The sequence below is a fragment of the Staurois parvus genome, unplaced genomic scaffold (assembly GCF_062004578.1).
Source record: "Staurois parvus isolate SC_StPar_1 unplaced genomic scaffold, SC_StPar_1.0 ptg000092l, whole genome shotgun sequence".
Lineage (NCBI taxonomy): Eukaryota > Metazoa > Chordata > Amphibia > Anura > Ranidae > Staurois > Staurois parvus.
Window position 1 is genome coordinate 40763 of NW_028317888.1, and position 14883 is coordinate 55645.

General features: G+C 46.6%; 1 protein-coding gene across 1 annotated transcript; it reads right to left on the reverse strand.

Moving 5' to 3' along the window:
- Positions 1-413: 413 nt before the first annotated feature.
- LOC149468085 (uncharacterized) lies at positions 414-14196 on the reverse strand. Its single transcript, XM_089670661.1, has 6 exons — positions 14012-14196; positions 1821-1949; positions 1425-1620; positions 960-1159; positions 674-880; positions 414-566 (listed from the first exon to the last, which is right to left on the reverse strand). Exons 1-6 carry the CDS (start codon positions 14054-14056, stop codon positions 414-416), a joined length of 930 nt encoding a protein of 309 aa, XP_089526787.1. The 5' UTR covers positions 14057-14196.
- Between the last annotated feature and the right edge of the window lie 687 nt (positions 14197-14883).

Consider the following 14883-nt stretch of genomic DNA (forward strand, 5'->3'; position numbering starts at 1 on the left):
CACTCAGTGACTTGGGTCTGAGACACTACAGACATATCCCTCCACCCGGCACAGCCAGCAGATAACAGAGCAAGGAACCCTGGGAGAAATGTTCTGTCAGAGATCTTACTAGACCCGGGCATGGGGAAGAAGACTCAAAGCACACACCCCAGGTGCCTAGGTCTAGTAACATCTATGGTGAAAATGAACATTTTGCTGCCAGCTGAACCCCAGAACCTCCATAAATCCAGTCTAGATACATAAATTGTGTCTGCAGCACAGAGAAGGAAGATTATCCGAGAGAAATCCAGGAATACAGGACGGGGAACACAGCTCAGGAAAGTGACCAGGGGATTACAGGCTGATATCACCCAGTCCCCGCCCTACTCTGGACCAATCAGTGAGCAGTATGGGTGGAGGAATGGATTTAGTGTTCATGACCCACCTGTGCTGATCCCTGTAGGAGTGTCCTCCTCTATAAATGTCCCCGTTATTCCATCCTCCTCCATAGACTGCTGATCATCCCTCACATACGCCTCTTCTTCTTCTGCTTTCACCTCAAATTCTATATCGATTGGATCTCCACTCTAAATCAAGGAAATGAGAGAAAATATCATCTGTAAAAAAAAGCTCACATACAAATTCCACACATCATCTCTACAAGTCCATGTTCTAGACCCTCCATTTCACCAACCTTGCAATAGTGAGGGATGGTGTGATCTTCCTGTGTGGAATCCCGGGAATACAGAGGACGGGGACATCCCCCTGGGGGGTTCCTGGTATTAGGTGGCTCCATCATATCCTTGTGTCCTTCTGAAAACTCCTCCATCACTCCATACTCCTCATCCTCCTCTTTATACTCTTCTTTAACATCAATATTATCATCCCCGAGGATTCCACTCTGAAAGATATAATAAAACATTCATTGTAACAAACATGCTGTGTATAAATCACAACTACCAATAATTGTCATCATCTACCTGATGATGGTGAGGGATGGTGTGACCTTCCTGTGTGGAATCCCGGGAATACAGAGGACGGGGACATCGCTCTGGTGGGTTCCCATGACTGGATCCATCTACCTGATGATGGTGAGGGATGGTGTGACCTTCCTGTGTGGAATCCCGGGAATACAGAGGACGGGGACATCTCTCTGGTGGGTTCCCATGACTGGATCCATCTGTAGGAAACACACACACTGACTGAATCCATTGTTTCTATGTGTTTATCAGATGATGGGGGATCTAGGTGGATCCTCCGTACTGCTCTCTCCTTTACAATAAAGTCTCCTCTTACCCGGTGATGTGAGGGGCGGCTGATTGTCCATCATGACGTCCTTGTAGAGATCCTTGTGTCCTTCTAAATACTCCCACTCCTCCATGGAGAAATAGACAGTGACACCCTGACACCTTATAGGAACCTGACACACACAATGATACAGTCACCATCCAGACACATCCCTTGTCTGTTACTGGAGAATGTCCCAGAATTCCCGGCACCGCTCACCTCTCCTGTCAGCAGCTCAGTGATCTCTCTGGTGACTTCTAGAATCTTCTGCATGTTGTGTCTCTCAGGGTTTAGGGAGTCACATGGAGGCACTGTGATGGTCATATGATCACCTGACTTCAGAAGAGGAAATCTCTGTATTGAGGAACCAATAGGAATATCATGTTAGACTCCCAGAATCCTCCTCACCTCTCCGGTCAGGTCTGTGTTTTATTAATAGAGATAAGAGTGATGTCATGTGACCTCCCAGAATCCTCCTCACCTCTCCGGTCAGGTCTGTGTTTTATTAATAGAGATGAGAGTGATGTCATGTGACCTCCCAGAATCCTCCTCACCTCTCCGGTCAGCAGGTAGATGATCTCCAGGGTCAGGTTTAGTATCTTCTCAGTCATGTGACTCCGGTCCTCCTCCATCCTCATTGGTGCCATCATGTGATCTATACAGGTCTCCTTGTAGACGGATAACTTTGGGAAATGAAAGTAAGAATGATTTGGATGGTATTGGTCACACAATAATAGGATGTGGATGTGAGGGGGGAATAGGAGGGTTGCTGGACATTGAAGATCTACTCCCCCCATGGGAAGACATTTTGTTTGGACTGTTTAGTGTTTACTACAATTTTGAGGTCCGGGGCCCCTTTACTCTGTTGGGTTTGTTTGGTCCCTGAACTGGTTTTGATGAGTTTTAGATCTGCAGACAAGGAATGATTATTATTATTATTATACAGTATTTATAAAGCGCCAATAGTTCGCTCAGCGCTGTACATTACAAAGGGGGACAGAACATGTGACAGAACAATACCAATACAATGCAAAACATGAGGGGATTGAGGGCCCTGCTCTTTGGAGCTTACAATCTAGGAGGGAGGGGATGGTGGTACAGGAGGAGATAGCTGTGGGGGATGGAGTGGTAGGAAGAGTGGAGGAGGTCGGCAAGTTAGCAGGGGGTGGGGTAGGCTTCCCTGAAGAGATGGGTTTTCAGGGTGCGCCTAAAGGAGAGGAGAGTAGGTGATAATCTGATGGGTTGGGGCAGGGAGTTCCAGAGGATGGGTGACACCCTGGAGAAGTCCTGGAGGCGGGCATGGGAGGAGGAGACCAGGGAACTAGAGAGAAGGAGGTCTTGTGAGGAGCGGAGTGTGCGTGTTGGGCGGTACTTGGATATTAGGTCAGTGATGTAGTTCGGGGCAGTATGGTGGACAGCTTTGTACGTCAGTGTTAGGATTTTGAATTTGATCCGTTGCGCAATCGGAAGCCAGTGGAGGGATTGGCAGAGGGGGGTGGAGGACACTGAATGGAGGTCAGTGGAGGGATTGGCAGTGGGGGGTGGAGGTCACTGAGTGGAGGCCAGTGGAGGGATTGGCAGAGGGGGGTGGCGGAAACGGAGCAGTTGGAAAGGTAAATGAGTCTGGCAGCCGTATTCAGGATGGACTGAAGCGGGGATAGCCTGTGGTGAGGCAGGCCAGTGAGGAGGGAGTTGCAGTAGTCGAGTCGTGATATGATGAGGGAGTGGATGAACTGTTTAGTGGTTTCTGGGGTTAGGAACGTGCGGATTTTGGCGATGTTGCGGAGGTGGAGTCTGCATGAGTTTGTTAAAGATTGGACTTGGGGCTGGAAGGATAGGTTGGAGTCCAGAATGACACCCAGTACTCTGGCCTGCAGGGCGGGTTTGATATTGGCGTTGTTGGATGTGATGGAGAAGTCAATGGGGGGTGGGGTCCAGGCTGGGGGGAAGACCAGAAGCTCGGTTTTGGAGAGATTCAGTTTAAGGAAGTGGAGCGACATCCAATCTGATATGTCGCTCAGTAGGTGTGTGATTCGGGTAGAGACCGAGGGGGTGAGGTGGGGGGTTGAGAGATAGATTTGTGTGTCGTCGGCATAGAGGTGGTAGTTGAAGCCGTGAGAGTGTATGAGTTGGCCAAGGGAGGAGGTGTAGATGGAGAAGAGAAGGGGCCCAAGGACAGAGCCTTGAGGGACCCCAACAGAGAGGGGGAGTGAGGGGGAGGTGGTAGCATTATAGGTAACGCTGAAAGAGCGTTGTGACAGGTAGGATGAGAGCCAGGAGAGAGCAGAATCTCTGAGGCTGAGGGAGTGTAGTATTTTGAGGAGGAGGGGGTGGTCAACTGTGTTGAAGGCCGCAGAGAGGTCAAGGAGTAGGAGCACTGAATAGTGGCCATTAGCTTTGGCGGTTAGCAGGTCGTTGGAGAGTTTGAGTAAGGCAGTTTCAGTGGAGTGTAGGGGACGAAAGCCAGACTGTAGGGGATCGAGGAGGTTGTTGTCGTTGAGGTGAGAGCATAGGCGGGTGTAGACGAGGTGCTCGAGGAGTTTAGATGTAAATGGGAGCAGGGAGATGGGTCTGAGGTTGTTCGGGTCATTGGAGTCCAGGGAGGGCTTTTTAAGTATGGGGGTGATGTGTGCATGCTTCAGTGGGGAGAGGAAAATGCCGGAGGAGAGGGAGAGATTAAAGATGTGGATGAGGGAGCGTAGGATGGAGGGGGAGGGAGGTCGTAGGAGTTGTGAGGGGATAGGGTCGAGGGGGCAGGTGGTGAGGCGGGCATCAGAGAGGATCTTGGAGACTTCCTCGATGGTAGTAAGGTCAAAGGTGTGGAGTGTTGGGGGAGCTTCAGTATGAGGAATGTAGGGTGGGGTGGAAGTGGAGGTCAGAGCAGTGGTGGGGCCGTGGGAGAGGGGTGATGAGGGGGTAGCTGAGTGAGGGGGAACGGGGTTAGAGGGAGTTTGAGGAGTGACGAAGTCCCTGCGGGTAATGTCGAGGGGGAGGGGGGATGAGGGGGTAGCTGTGTGAGAGGGGACGGGTTGAGAGGGCGTGTGAGTTGCGGCGATGTCCTTGCGAATTGTGTCATTCTTGTTTTTGAAGTGATTGGCAATCTCAAGGGTGGTGAGTGAGGTGCTGGGTGGAGGTGGGGGTGGAGAGAGTAGAGAGTTGAAGGTGGAGAAGAGTCGGCGAGGATTGGAGGAGAGGGCCTTGATGAGGGTCAGGAAGTAGGCTTGTTTGGCTGCGTGGAGGGAGGAGGTGTAGGTGCGGAAGGCAGATTTGTAGTGGGTGAAGGTTTGTTGGGATTTTGTTTTGCGCCATAGTCGCTCCAGGGCACGAATGTGTCGTTTGCGGGTTTTGGTGTGATCAGTCTGCCAGGGCTGGAGCGGTCGGGGTCTGATGTTGCGTGTGGTTAAAGGCGCTAGTGAGTCAAGGGCTGCTGGCAGCGCGTTGTTGTAGGCAGTCATAGCCAAGTCGGGGTAGGACAGGGGGAGGATGCGGTCGTGGAGTTGATCAGCTGCAGAGTGGAGGGGGGCAGGGTTAAGGTTGCGGAGGTTACGGCTGGTAGTAGTGTGGCATTTGGAGGGGTAGGTGTTGGAGGACGAGGAGATAGAGAAGGTAATCAGGTTGTGGTCAGAGAGAGGGAAGGGGGTGTTAGTGAGGTTGTGGGGAGCGCAGCGGTTGGAGAAGACAAGATCAAGGATATTACCGTTGGAGTGGGTGGTGGATTGTATGCACTGTGCAAGTGTAAAGGAGGAGGTTAAGTGGAGGAGACGGGATGTGTCCGGGTTGTCAAGGTTGACAGGGATGTTGAAATCCCCAAGAATGATGGTGGGTAGCTCAGAGGAGAGGAAGAAGGGTAGCCAGGAGGAGAAGTCATCCAGGAAGCGTGGTATGGATCCAGGAGGCCGGTATATCACAGCAATCTTCAGGGGGGTTGGGGAGAATAGTCGGACGCAGTGGGCCTTGAAGGAGGAGAAGGATAGGGAGGGGGGGTTTGGGAGGACTCAGAAGGTGCTCTGCGGTGACAGGAGCAGACCAACCCCACCACCTTTACGACCGTTGGGCCTGGGTGAGTGGGTCCAGGTGAGACCTCCGTAGGAGAGTGCAGCAGGGGAGGTAGAGTCAGTGGGCTGGATCCAGGTTTCCGTGATCGCTAGGAGGTTGAGGGAGCGGGAAACAAAGAGGTCGTGGATGGCGGTAAGCTTGTTGCACACCGATCGGGCGTTCAGGAGTGCGCATGAAAACGGGGGGGAGATTTTAGGGAGCAGGGGGACAGATACTAGGTTGCGGGGGTTGCGGTAGGACGTGGAGGCGGGAGGGTGTTGTGTGGGTGAGGGAGGTGGTGGAGGGCCAGGATTCGGGGAGATGTCCCCCGCGGCTAGGAGGAGGAGAAGGGTGAGAAAGGTGGCATGGGAGCGGCATGTGCAGGAGCGTGAGAAACTCCTAGTGGAGGTGTTGGGGTCAGTGGGAGAGTGGAATAATAGGAGGAGGTGGTGGGTGCTGTAGAGGGGCGAAGGAAGCAGTGAGGACACAATGTACAAATGTTTAGGAGGAGCAGAGGGATATAGTGAATGGATTTTGGGAATGGAGGAGAGGAAAATGAGAAGGATGAGTAGAAGAGGCATTTTGGGGGGGTGATGAGAGCAGTAGTAGGGAGATGATAGCAATAAGGGGGGAGATGTACAAGTTTTGGGGTGGAGCAGAGGGGTAAAGAAATGAGATTTGGGAACAGAGGATAGTAATATGAAGAGGAGAAGAGGGGTGTATTATATAAAGGTACACAGAGTGGGACTCAGGTATGTAAGAGAGGTTTCCCGGGGTGTTTGCTTGCAGTCTGTCCAGCGTGCAGTAGAGTTTCTTGCTGTTGTTGTGTCTTCCTGCTGCTTAAGTTCTCCTGCTTTAGTTCAACTGCTGTGTTTAACTGCTTCGCACTCTTTCGAAGCCACACTCAATCTGAAGCAGCACCCCCATCAGAGACTGTGCCCCCCATCAGAGATCTCCCCCAGTGAGCTGATCTAAATTTATAGGGAGATGCTCAAATGAGCATTCAACTCCACCCCAATTAGAAGCTGATAAGGCTCACATGAATAGTGGGGGATGTTTCTTAGGAACCAGGCTACAGTCATAAACTGGGTGCAACTGGAGGTGAGGACTGGTCAACATACACACAAATATAAATACACCATTTGTTCTGAATATAACAGGAGTCAATGCGATTTTGAGTTAGGAGTGGAGGTAGGAGAGATGCATTACCCAGAATGATAAATCTGATCCTTCCTATGACTAGTTTGCTCTGAGGCAGTTCTGTGAGGTCAATGTCGGCTCATCATGCAGGGATGGTCACTTTACATCACCCGACGCCCGGGATATGTAGTTCTGGGGGCCGGGCAAGTATTGTGTTTAATCTTTATCCCTGCTGAGGGCAAGCCGCAGGGCTCTCCTTTCAGGTGCCAGCCTCTGCCACCCCGTGTGTGTGAACCTCTCCTGTACCTACTATGCTTCCCCGGCTCTGCTTGCCCATCTGTGGGCCCGGGTCAGCAAGTGTCGGAGGGTAGAGGGGACAGAGGAGAGCGGACACATTCACTCCCTTCTTGTCCTGACCCAGAAGTGACGTTATGACAGATTTCCAGACCATCGAGGCCGGCAAAGAATGTAATGCGGTGCGATGTGCACTACATTACATCCAATGGAGTACAGGGGAGACATTGGGGGTCTTTTAGACCTTGGATGTCTCAATAAAGAGAACCTGTCATCAAAAGTCATCTCATAGAGGACTTTGTCCCCTCAAGTAAAAATGTTTTTTTAATTGTAAAGAATTAAAGTTACACCCAAATATATAACTCCTCTCCTTAAAAAATGTTGAGGCTCCCCACCCCCACATATATGCGCACCCAAACATAAGAGCACACGCTGGAGGGCCTACACGTGATAAGATTGATTGTGATACACGTTACATATCGCCGGTCACACCAGAATGAGAGGATAATTCTAGGAGCAGACCTCCTCCGTACTCTATACTGATGACCTAGAAGGGGCTATAAATGTGTCACCTATAGATAATACCGGGGACTAAAGGTTGTCACCATTTCAGCACACACAACTTAAGGTTTGACATGTTGGATATCTATTTACTCGCTGCAACCTCGGCTTTTATATTTTTACACATAAATGGGTCATTTATTGCTTTTTTGATCCCTTTGGCATTTCCTAGACTTTGTGATATTTTGTGACATAAAAAATTAGACCTGCCACTATTTTCTCTAAAGTCTCTACTTTCAGAAAATCAATATTTTGGGGGTTTTGTGTCATCTTTAGGGCTAAAATGATTTTTTAAATGTGCAAAAAATGCACAAACGGCTCTGGGAGTGAAAGGGAGAAAGGATAAGCCGGACACTCCCCTTTCCTGAGGAGCAGCCAATCGGTTCTCATTACACTGCAAGGTCTCTCCCCTCCCTGCTAGTCCCGGGTGCTGGAGACAGGCGGGGGAGGGGAGGAGGAGATAAACAGCGCAATGTTACACATTTAAGTTGCTATAAAACCCCTTTCATTTTTTTTTGTTTACAAACGATTTTATTTTTCAGAGAGTAGACTGAAAATAACAGTACAGCATCAAACAATGTGTACAGTATTAACAAGGCACACTTGAATCGTACAATTCAGAAAGACACCATCATATAGAAAGGGTAAAAAAGAAGAGAAAGGAAAGGAGAATAGATCCTAAGTACATGAGAAATATAAAGGAAAAGTAGACTGAATGATAGATGTGTGAACAGGACACGTCAATCAACCTTCACATGGAATGCCACTATTCATGTAGTAAATGTCTCTGAACCTTCCATGATTCCCATTTTCTATCAGACAAGTGCATCTTGTCCAGTAAGTTATAATGAATTCTCTCCATGAGCATCACAGCATCTACTCTATGTAACACAGAGGCCAATGGTACCGTGATAGATTCCCAATGTAGGGCGATAGCCCACAAAGTAGAAATACAAATAGTATGTATCAATGTCATAACATTATCAGGAACCCCCGGGATACGAGCTCCCAATAGGAAGACTGTATAGTCAGACGTACCGGAACACCCACCAGTGAAGTCACCAACTCAGATATCCTGCCCCACACCAAGGATAAAGTTGGGCAAGCTCACAACGTGTGTACCAAAGTACCGGTGAGGCCGCAGCCCCGGAAACATAACGGGGACGTTTGTGGGTACAAAACGTGTAGCCTTGACGGGTATAATACCATCTGGTTAATACCTTGAGGGCCGTCTCACAGACAGAAAGAGATTGAGAGCTCTTACATATGTTATCCACCATGGAATCCCAATCCTCATCCGAAAAGGTGATACCACTATCCTCCTCCCATTTTTGTCTCTATAAAGGAGGTGAGGGAGAGAGACTGACCAGGAATTGGTGATACAGATCAGAGATAAGACCTTTGCCCCTGGGAGAGTCACGGCTGATACGTTCAGAAATCGGAGATGAAGGTGTAAGGCCAAAATGCGAGTTAAAAAATGTCTAATCTGCCGATAACGATGATATTCACGAAGCGGAACATCAAAAAGTCCGCACATCATATCAAAGGGAATATAAGATCCTCCACTTTGACAGTCAGACAACCTAATAAAGGATCTATCGTACCACCAACGAAACATCCGAGGAGAAGAAAATGCTGTACTAAAGTTAGAGTCACCAAAAAACGATACACCCGGGGAAACAGAAGAGACCAGATTTCATTGAAGTTTCCATCGAGACCAAAGTGTCAATGAATGGTCACAACAGAGTCAGAAAAAGTTAACGATCGAGGGAGGATTTTGGACCATAAAATACCCGGTAAATAAAATGGGCGTATAGATTGAGATTCAAATCTAACCCCCGGGATCTGGGAGTTAACAGTCGGCCATTGTGATAATTGTGAAAAACACGCTAAAAGGTAATAGAGCCAAAAATTGGGAAGACCGAGGCCCCCCGCCCGTTGTGACCGGTACAAAACCGATGAGGTAAAACGTGGACGTTTATTACACCAAATAAATTGTTAATCAGCCGCTGAAAGCAATCCAGAAACATTTTGGAGACGGAGACTGGAAGTGATGTAAATAGATAAAGTACCGTATTTTTCGCCGTATAAGACGCACTTTTTCTTCCCCAAAACTTGGGGGGAAAAGTTGGTGCGTCTTATACAACGAATAGAGAGAGAATCCGTGAGGCGCGGCCACGGCTGTAGGAAAGGCCGTGGCTTTGGCCTATCTCTGGAGCGGTCAGCCATCTTAGTACACCCAGCGGTGCGCGCTGACGTCATCACCCCCTCTGCTCGTGGATCCTACCATAGCGCGGATCTACAACAACAGGTGAGGAGCGGGGCAATGCTATGTTACTGGCTATTATTACTAATGTGGGGGCAATGTTACTGGCTATTATTACTAATGTGGGGGCAATGTTACTGGCTATTATTACTAATGTGGGGGCAATGTTACTGGCTATTATTACTAATGTGGGGGCAATGTTACTGGCTATTATTACTATGTTGGGGGCAATGTTACTGGCTATTATTACTATGTTGGGGGCAATGTTACTGGCTATTATTACTATGTTGGGGGCAATGTTACTGGCTATTATTACTAATGTGGGGGCAATGTTACTGGCTATTATTACTAATGTGGGGGCAATGTTACTGGCTATTATTACTAATGTGGGGGCAATGTTACTGGCTATTATTACTATGTTGGGGGCAATGTTACTGGCTATTATTACTAATGTGGGGGCAATGTTGCACTGGAACAGTGATGGTGATGACGAGTGGGGGGCAATGGTGGACTTTACAGTGATGAGTGGGGGCAATGGTGGACATTACGTGATGAGTGGGGGCAATGGTGGACATTACGTGATGAGTGGGGGCAATGGTGGATGATAAGAATAAGTATAAATCAGCACACATATATATATAAAATCCTCAGAAATCCCTTAAAGTCATATCAATATCCTTCCCCTGAAGTACTAATAAAACATATATTCATTGACTTAAACCCAAAAACCCACAATTATATTGAAAAAATCAAGACCCAAAGAGATTACCCAGATTATTTTTTATTTTTGGGTAATCTCTTTGGGTCTTGATTTTTTCACTATAATTGTGGGTTTTTGGGTTTAAGTCAATGAATATATGTTTCAGTGGTGGATGATGTATTAAACAAAAAGACAAAACGTACCGGTATGTTTGTCTTGTTGTTTTTTTTTACTGATCCGAAAAAGATCCGATCCGTGACTCCTGATCCGTGGAACGATCCGAACCGTGAGTTCTTTCATTTCTGGATTTGTTACATGGTTGGCATAAAATTGTTCATAAACTGCTGTTAACTTTATACAGTTGATATAAAATATTTTACTACAGTATTGGGTTCAGAATCTTTTTTTTCTAGATTTTCCTCCTTTAAAATTGGGTGCGTCTTATATGCCAGAGCGTCTTATATGGCGAAAAATACGGTAGTTTAGGCAGAATATTCATTGTGACTGCCGTGACTCTACCCAGGAAGGAGATGGGGTACCCATGGCAAACCTTCAGTAGAGTAGAGAGGCGACACACACATGGGGGGTAATTAGCAGCAAACATATCTGAGTATCTGGGAGTGAGGTTGATACCTAAATAGGAAATCCGATCCATGGCCCAATGAAATGGAAAAGAGCTACGGAGAGAGGCACTCAGGGAATCAGGAACATTGATGGCATAACCACTGATTTAGTGACATGAACAGACCTGACACTGGAGCAAAGTCGTTCAATACCGCCATAGATTAGGCAATGATACTAATGGGATGGTGAGGAAAAGCATTACATCATCAGCATACATACAGATTCTGAAAGGTGAAACCAATAAAGGGTAACCAGAGATGTCCGAATGTGATCTGATTGCAATCATCAAAGGTCCCAACACCAGTGCAAACAATAGGGATGACAGAGGACAACCATGACGGGTACCTCTACCCAATGTAACAAAGTCAGAGTTACAGCCGGGAAGTCTGATCCTTGTTATGGGAGAGTCATAGAGGGCGAGTATACCAGATAAACACTCATCACTGACACCCATTCTCTGCACCCAGGAAAACAAGGCCAAAGGACACCATTGAAGGCCTCATTAGTGTCCAAACTCAGTAACAAAACTTCTCTGGAGTGCAAATTGGGGTCCTGACTAATGTGTAATGTAAGGAGAATGTTGTCACTGATAAATCTGTCCGGGATAAAACCTGATTGGTCTGGAGACACCAAAGTCCCTTTCATTCTTTAACCCCCCCGGACATTCCTAAAAGAGCCTCAGATTTATATACATTTTATGTTACAAAGGAATGTTTCCTTCCTCCTTCCCAGCAATGTAAGGGGCTCTATGCTCCATACTCCTGACCCCGGCACTCCATCATTGTGTTGGCTGCATAGTGTAATGATTGCCCATTGGCTGCCTGTGTAGTGTCATCATTGCCCTTTGTAGGCCATGTATGGTCAGGATGGTCCTTGTCTTGTCTATTTATTGTCAGTGCTGTTTGTTTAGAGGACCATATTACTAGAATTTATCTCCACAATGAGGAGAATGTTCCGGCCCCGGAAGTGGGGGAATGTTCTGCCCCTGAAGGGGTTCATCTGGGTTCCCACACTATATATGTGTGTATCATCATCTGCTGGAGATAAAAGACGTCACAGTGACTATGGAGGAAGAGGACGGACGTGACTATGGAGGAAGAGGACGGACGTGACTATGGAGGAAGAGGACGGACGTGACTATGGAGGAAGAGGACCGACATGACTGTGGAGGAAGAGGACCGACATGACGGGGGTTAAATAGGAAAAAACATCTTATTACCTCCTCTGCTGTCACGTCCAGCAACGTCTCTGATATGCTTCCTCTCCGTCCCTGACATCACTTCCTGTCTGTGCCTGACATCACTTCCTGTCTGTGCCTGACATCACTTCCTGCCTGTATTCCATAGAGACTTCCTGTGTGAGTATAGATGAGATCAGCACCTTGTGGAGTTCAGAGGAACTGCAGCCCCGAGATCCATCCCATAATCCCCCTTCCTGTATAATATGTACCTTACAGGGATACTACGGGAGATGAAACATTACTGAATAAAGGAAGAAGAAATAAATGTAACTCTTATGTAACCAACTGTTCAACAAACATCTCTTATTACATATAGAAAAGTCTTACAAACACAGAACACAAAATACAAATGTATAGCTAATGAGAGCGATCCCGCCAAACCTGATCCTTCTGGGGGGGACAATGCAAAATATATATCAATCCACTCATAATGACATCATCTTCTGGGAGTGTCTGCACATCCATCCATTTCATACACATTTCATTGTCTCAGAGGATCTCCTGCAGCCTATTAGTGCCCATTTCCCTCTCTATGTCTCAGCGGATCTCCTGCAGACTATTAGCACCCATTTCCCTCTCTATGTCTCAGCAGATCTCCTGCAGCCTATTAGCACCCATTTCCCTCTCTATGTCTCAGCGGATCTCCTGCAGCCTATTAGCGCCCATTTCCCTCCTTTTGTCTCAGCGGATCTCCTGCAGCCTATTAGCTCCCATTTCCCTCTCTATGTCTCAGCGGATCTCCTGCAGCCTATTAGCGCAAATTTCCCTCCTTTTGTCTCAGCAGATCTCCTGCAACCTATTAGCTCCCATTTCCCTCTCTATGTCTCAGCGGATCTCCTGCAGCCTATTAGCGCAAATTTCCCTCCTTTTGTCTCAGCAGATCTCCTGCAACCTATTAGCACCCATTTCCCTTTCTATGTGTTGGATTTTAGACACATACAATACTTCTTTAGTGTCTTGAGGCAATTATGAATGAAGAGCCGTTGAAATAAAAAATGAAGTGTGATTTTATTCTATCACACAATGGTGTAAGATAACAATGTAAAGCGTATCATGAACAGTTCCATGGAGATACAACTACTGTAGAGATAACAATGTAAAGCGTATCATGAACAGTTCCATGGAGATACAACTACTGTAGAGATAACAATGTAAAGCGTATCATGAACAGTTCCATGGAGATACAACTACTGTAGAAATAACAATGTAAGTGTATCATGAACAGTTCCATGGAGATACAACTACTGTAGAGATAACAATGTAAAGCGTATCATGAACAGTTCCATGGAGATACAACTACTGTAGAAATAACAATGTAAAGCGTATCATGAACAGTTCCATGGAGATACAACTACTGTAGAAATAACAATGTAAGTGTATCATGAACAGTTCCATGGAGATACAACTACTGTAGAGATAACAATGTAAAGTGTATCATGAACAGTTCCATGGAGATACAACTACTGTAGAGATAACAATGTAAAGCGTATCATGAACAGTTCCATGTAGATACAACTACTGTAGAAATAACAATGTAAAGCGTATCATGAACAGTTCCATGGAGATACAACTACTGTAGAGATAACAATGTAAAGTGTATCATGAACAGTTCCATGGAGATACAACTACTGTAGAGATAACAATGTAAAGCGTATCATGAACAGTTCCATGGAGATACAACTACTGTAGAGATAACAATGTAAGTGTATCATGAACAGTTCCATGTAGATACAACTACTGTAGAGATAACAATGTAAAGAGTATCATGAACAGTTCCATGGAGATACAACTACTGTAGAGATAACAATGTAAAGCGTATCATGAACAGTTCCATGGAGATACAACTACTGTAGAAATAACAAGCAGAAGTGTAAAGATAAGTCACCATTTTTGTTATAGATGTCCGGCCGTCTGCTGTCCTGTCCTTCATGGACGTCTGTCCTTCTCATGCTCTCCTTGTCCTTCTCGAGACTTCGTGAAGAAGCCAGAAATAGACGGAAGTGATGATCTTGCAGCACGCACCTGTTGCAGCTTCTCAGAATGTCCTAGACATGTATGTGTGTCAGAGTGTCGTGTAGTGTGTGAGAGTACCACCTCTGTCCCTCCAGCCCCCTTTATGTAGCATGAGTGTCATAGCGAGAGATTCCTCATACCTTGTATGGCATAGAAGGGGGGGGGGGGGACACTCACATGATGTCTTTGATGGACAGGAACATATGGATGCTGATGTACATAATACTGTAACCTGATGATGTAACCTCAGCTTGTTATATATAAATGATAATATAACTTCAATCTATATATGTATCAATATTAGAAACGTAACTAAATACACACAGATATTATACAGACACATAATGTAATAGTAAGTCTATAATGAGTCCTCCTAATGCCTTTCACATGTTACTACCAGAGACGTCTAACCAGCGATGTCTAAATATGGTCTTCAGCTGGTCTAGGTGGTCTCAGCGAACTCATTCCTATTCACTGTCTCGGCCAACTCATTCCTATTTACTGTCTCAGCCAACTCATTCCTCTTTACTGTCTCAGCCGACTCATTCCTCTTTACTGTCTCAGCCAACTCATTCCTCTTTACTGTCTCGGCCAACTCATTCCTCTTTACTGTCTCAGCCAACTCATTCCTCTTTACTGTCTCAGCCGACTCATTCCTGTTTACTGTCTCAGCCAACTCATTCCTGTTTACTGTCTCAGCCAACTCATTCCTGTTTACTGTCTCAGCCAACTCATTCCTATTTA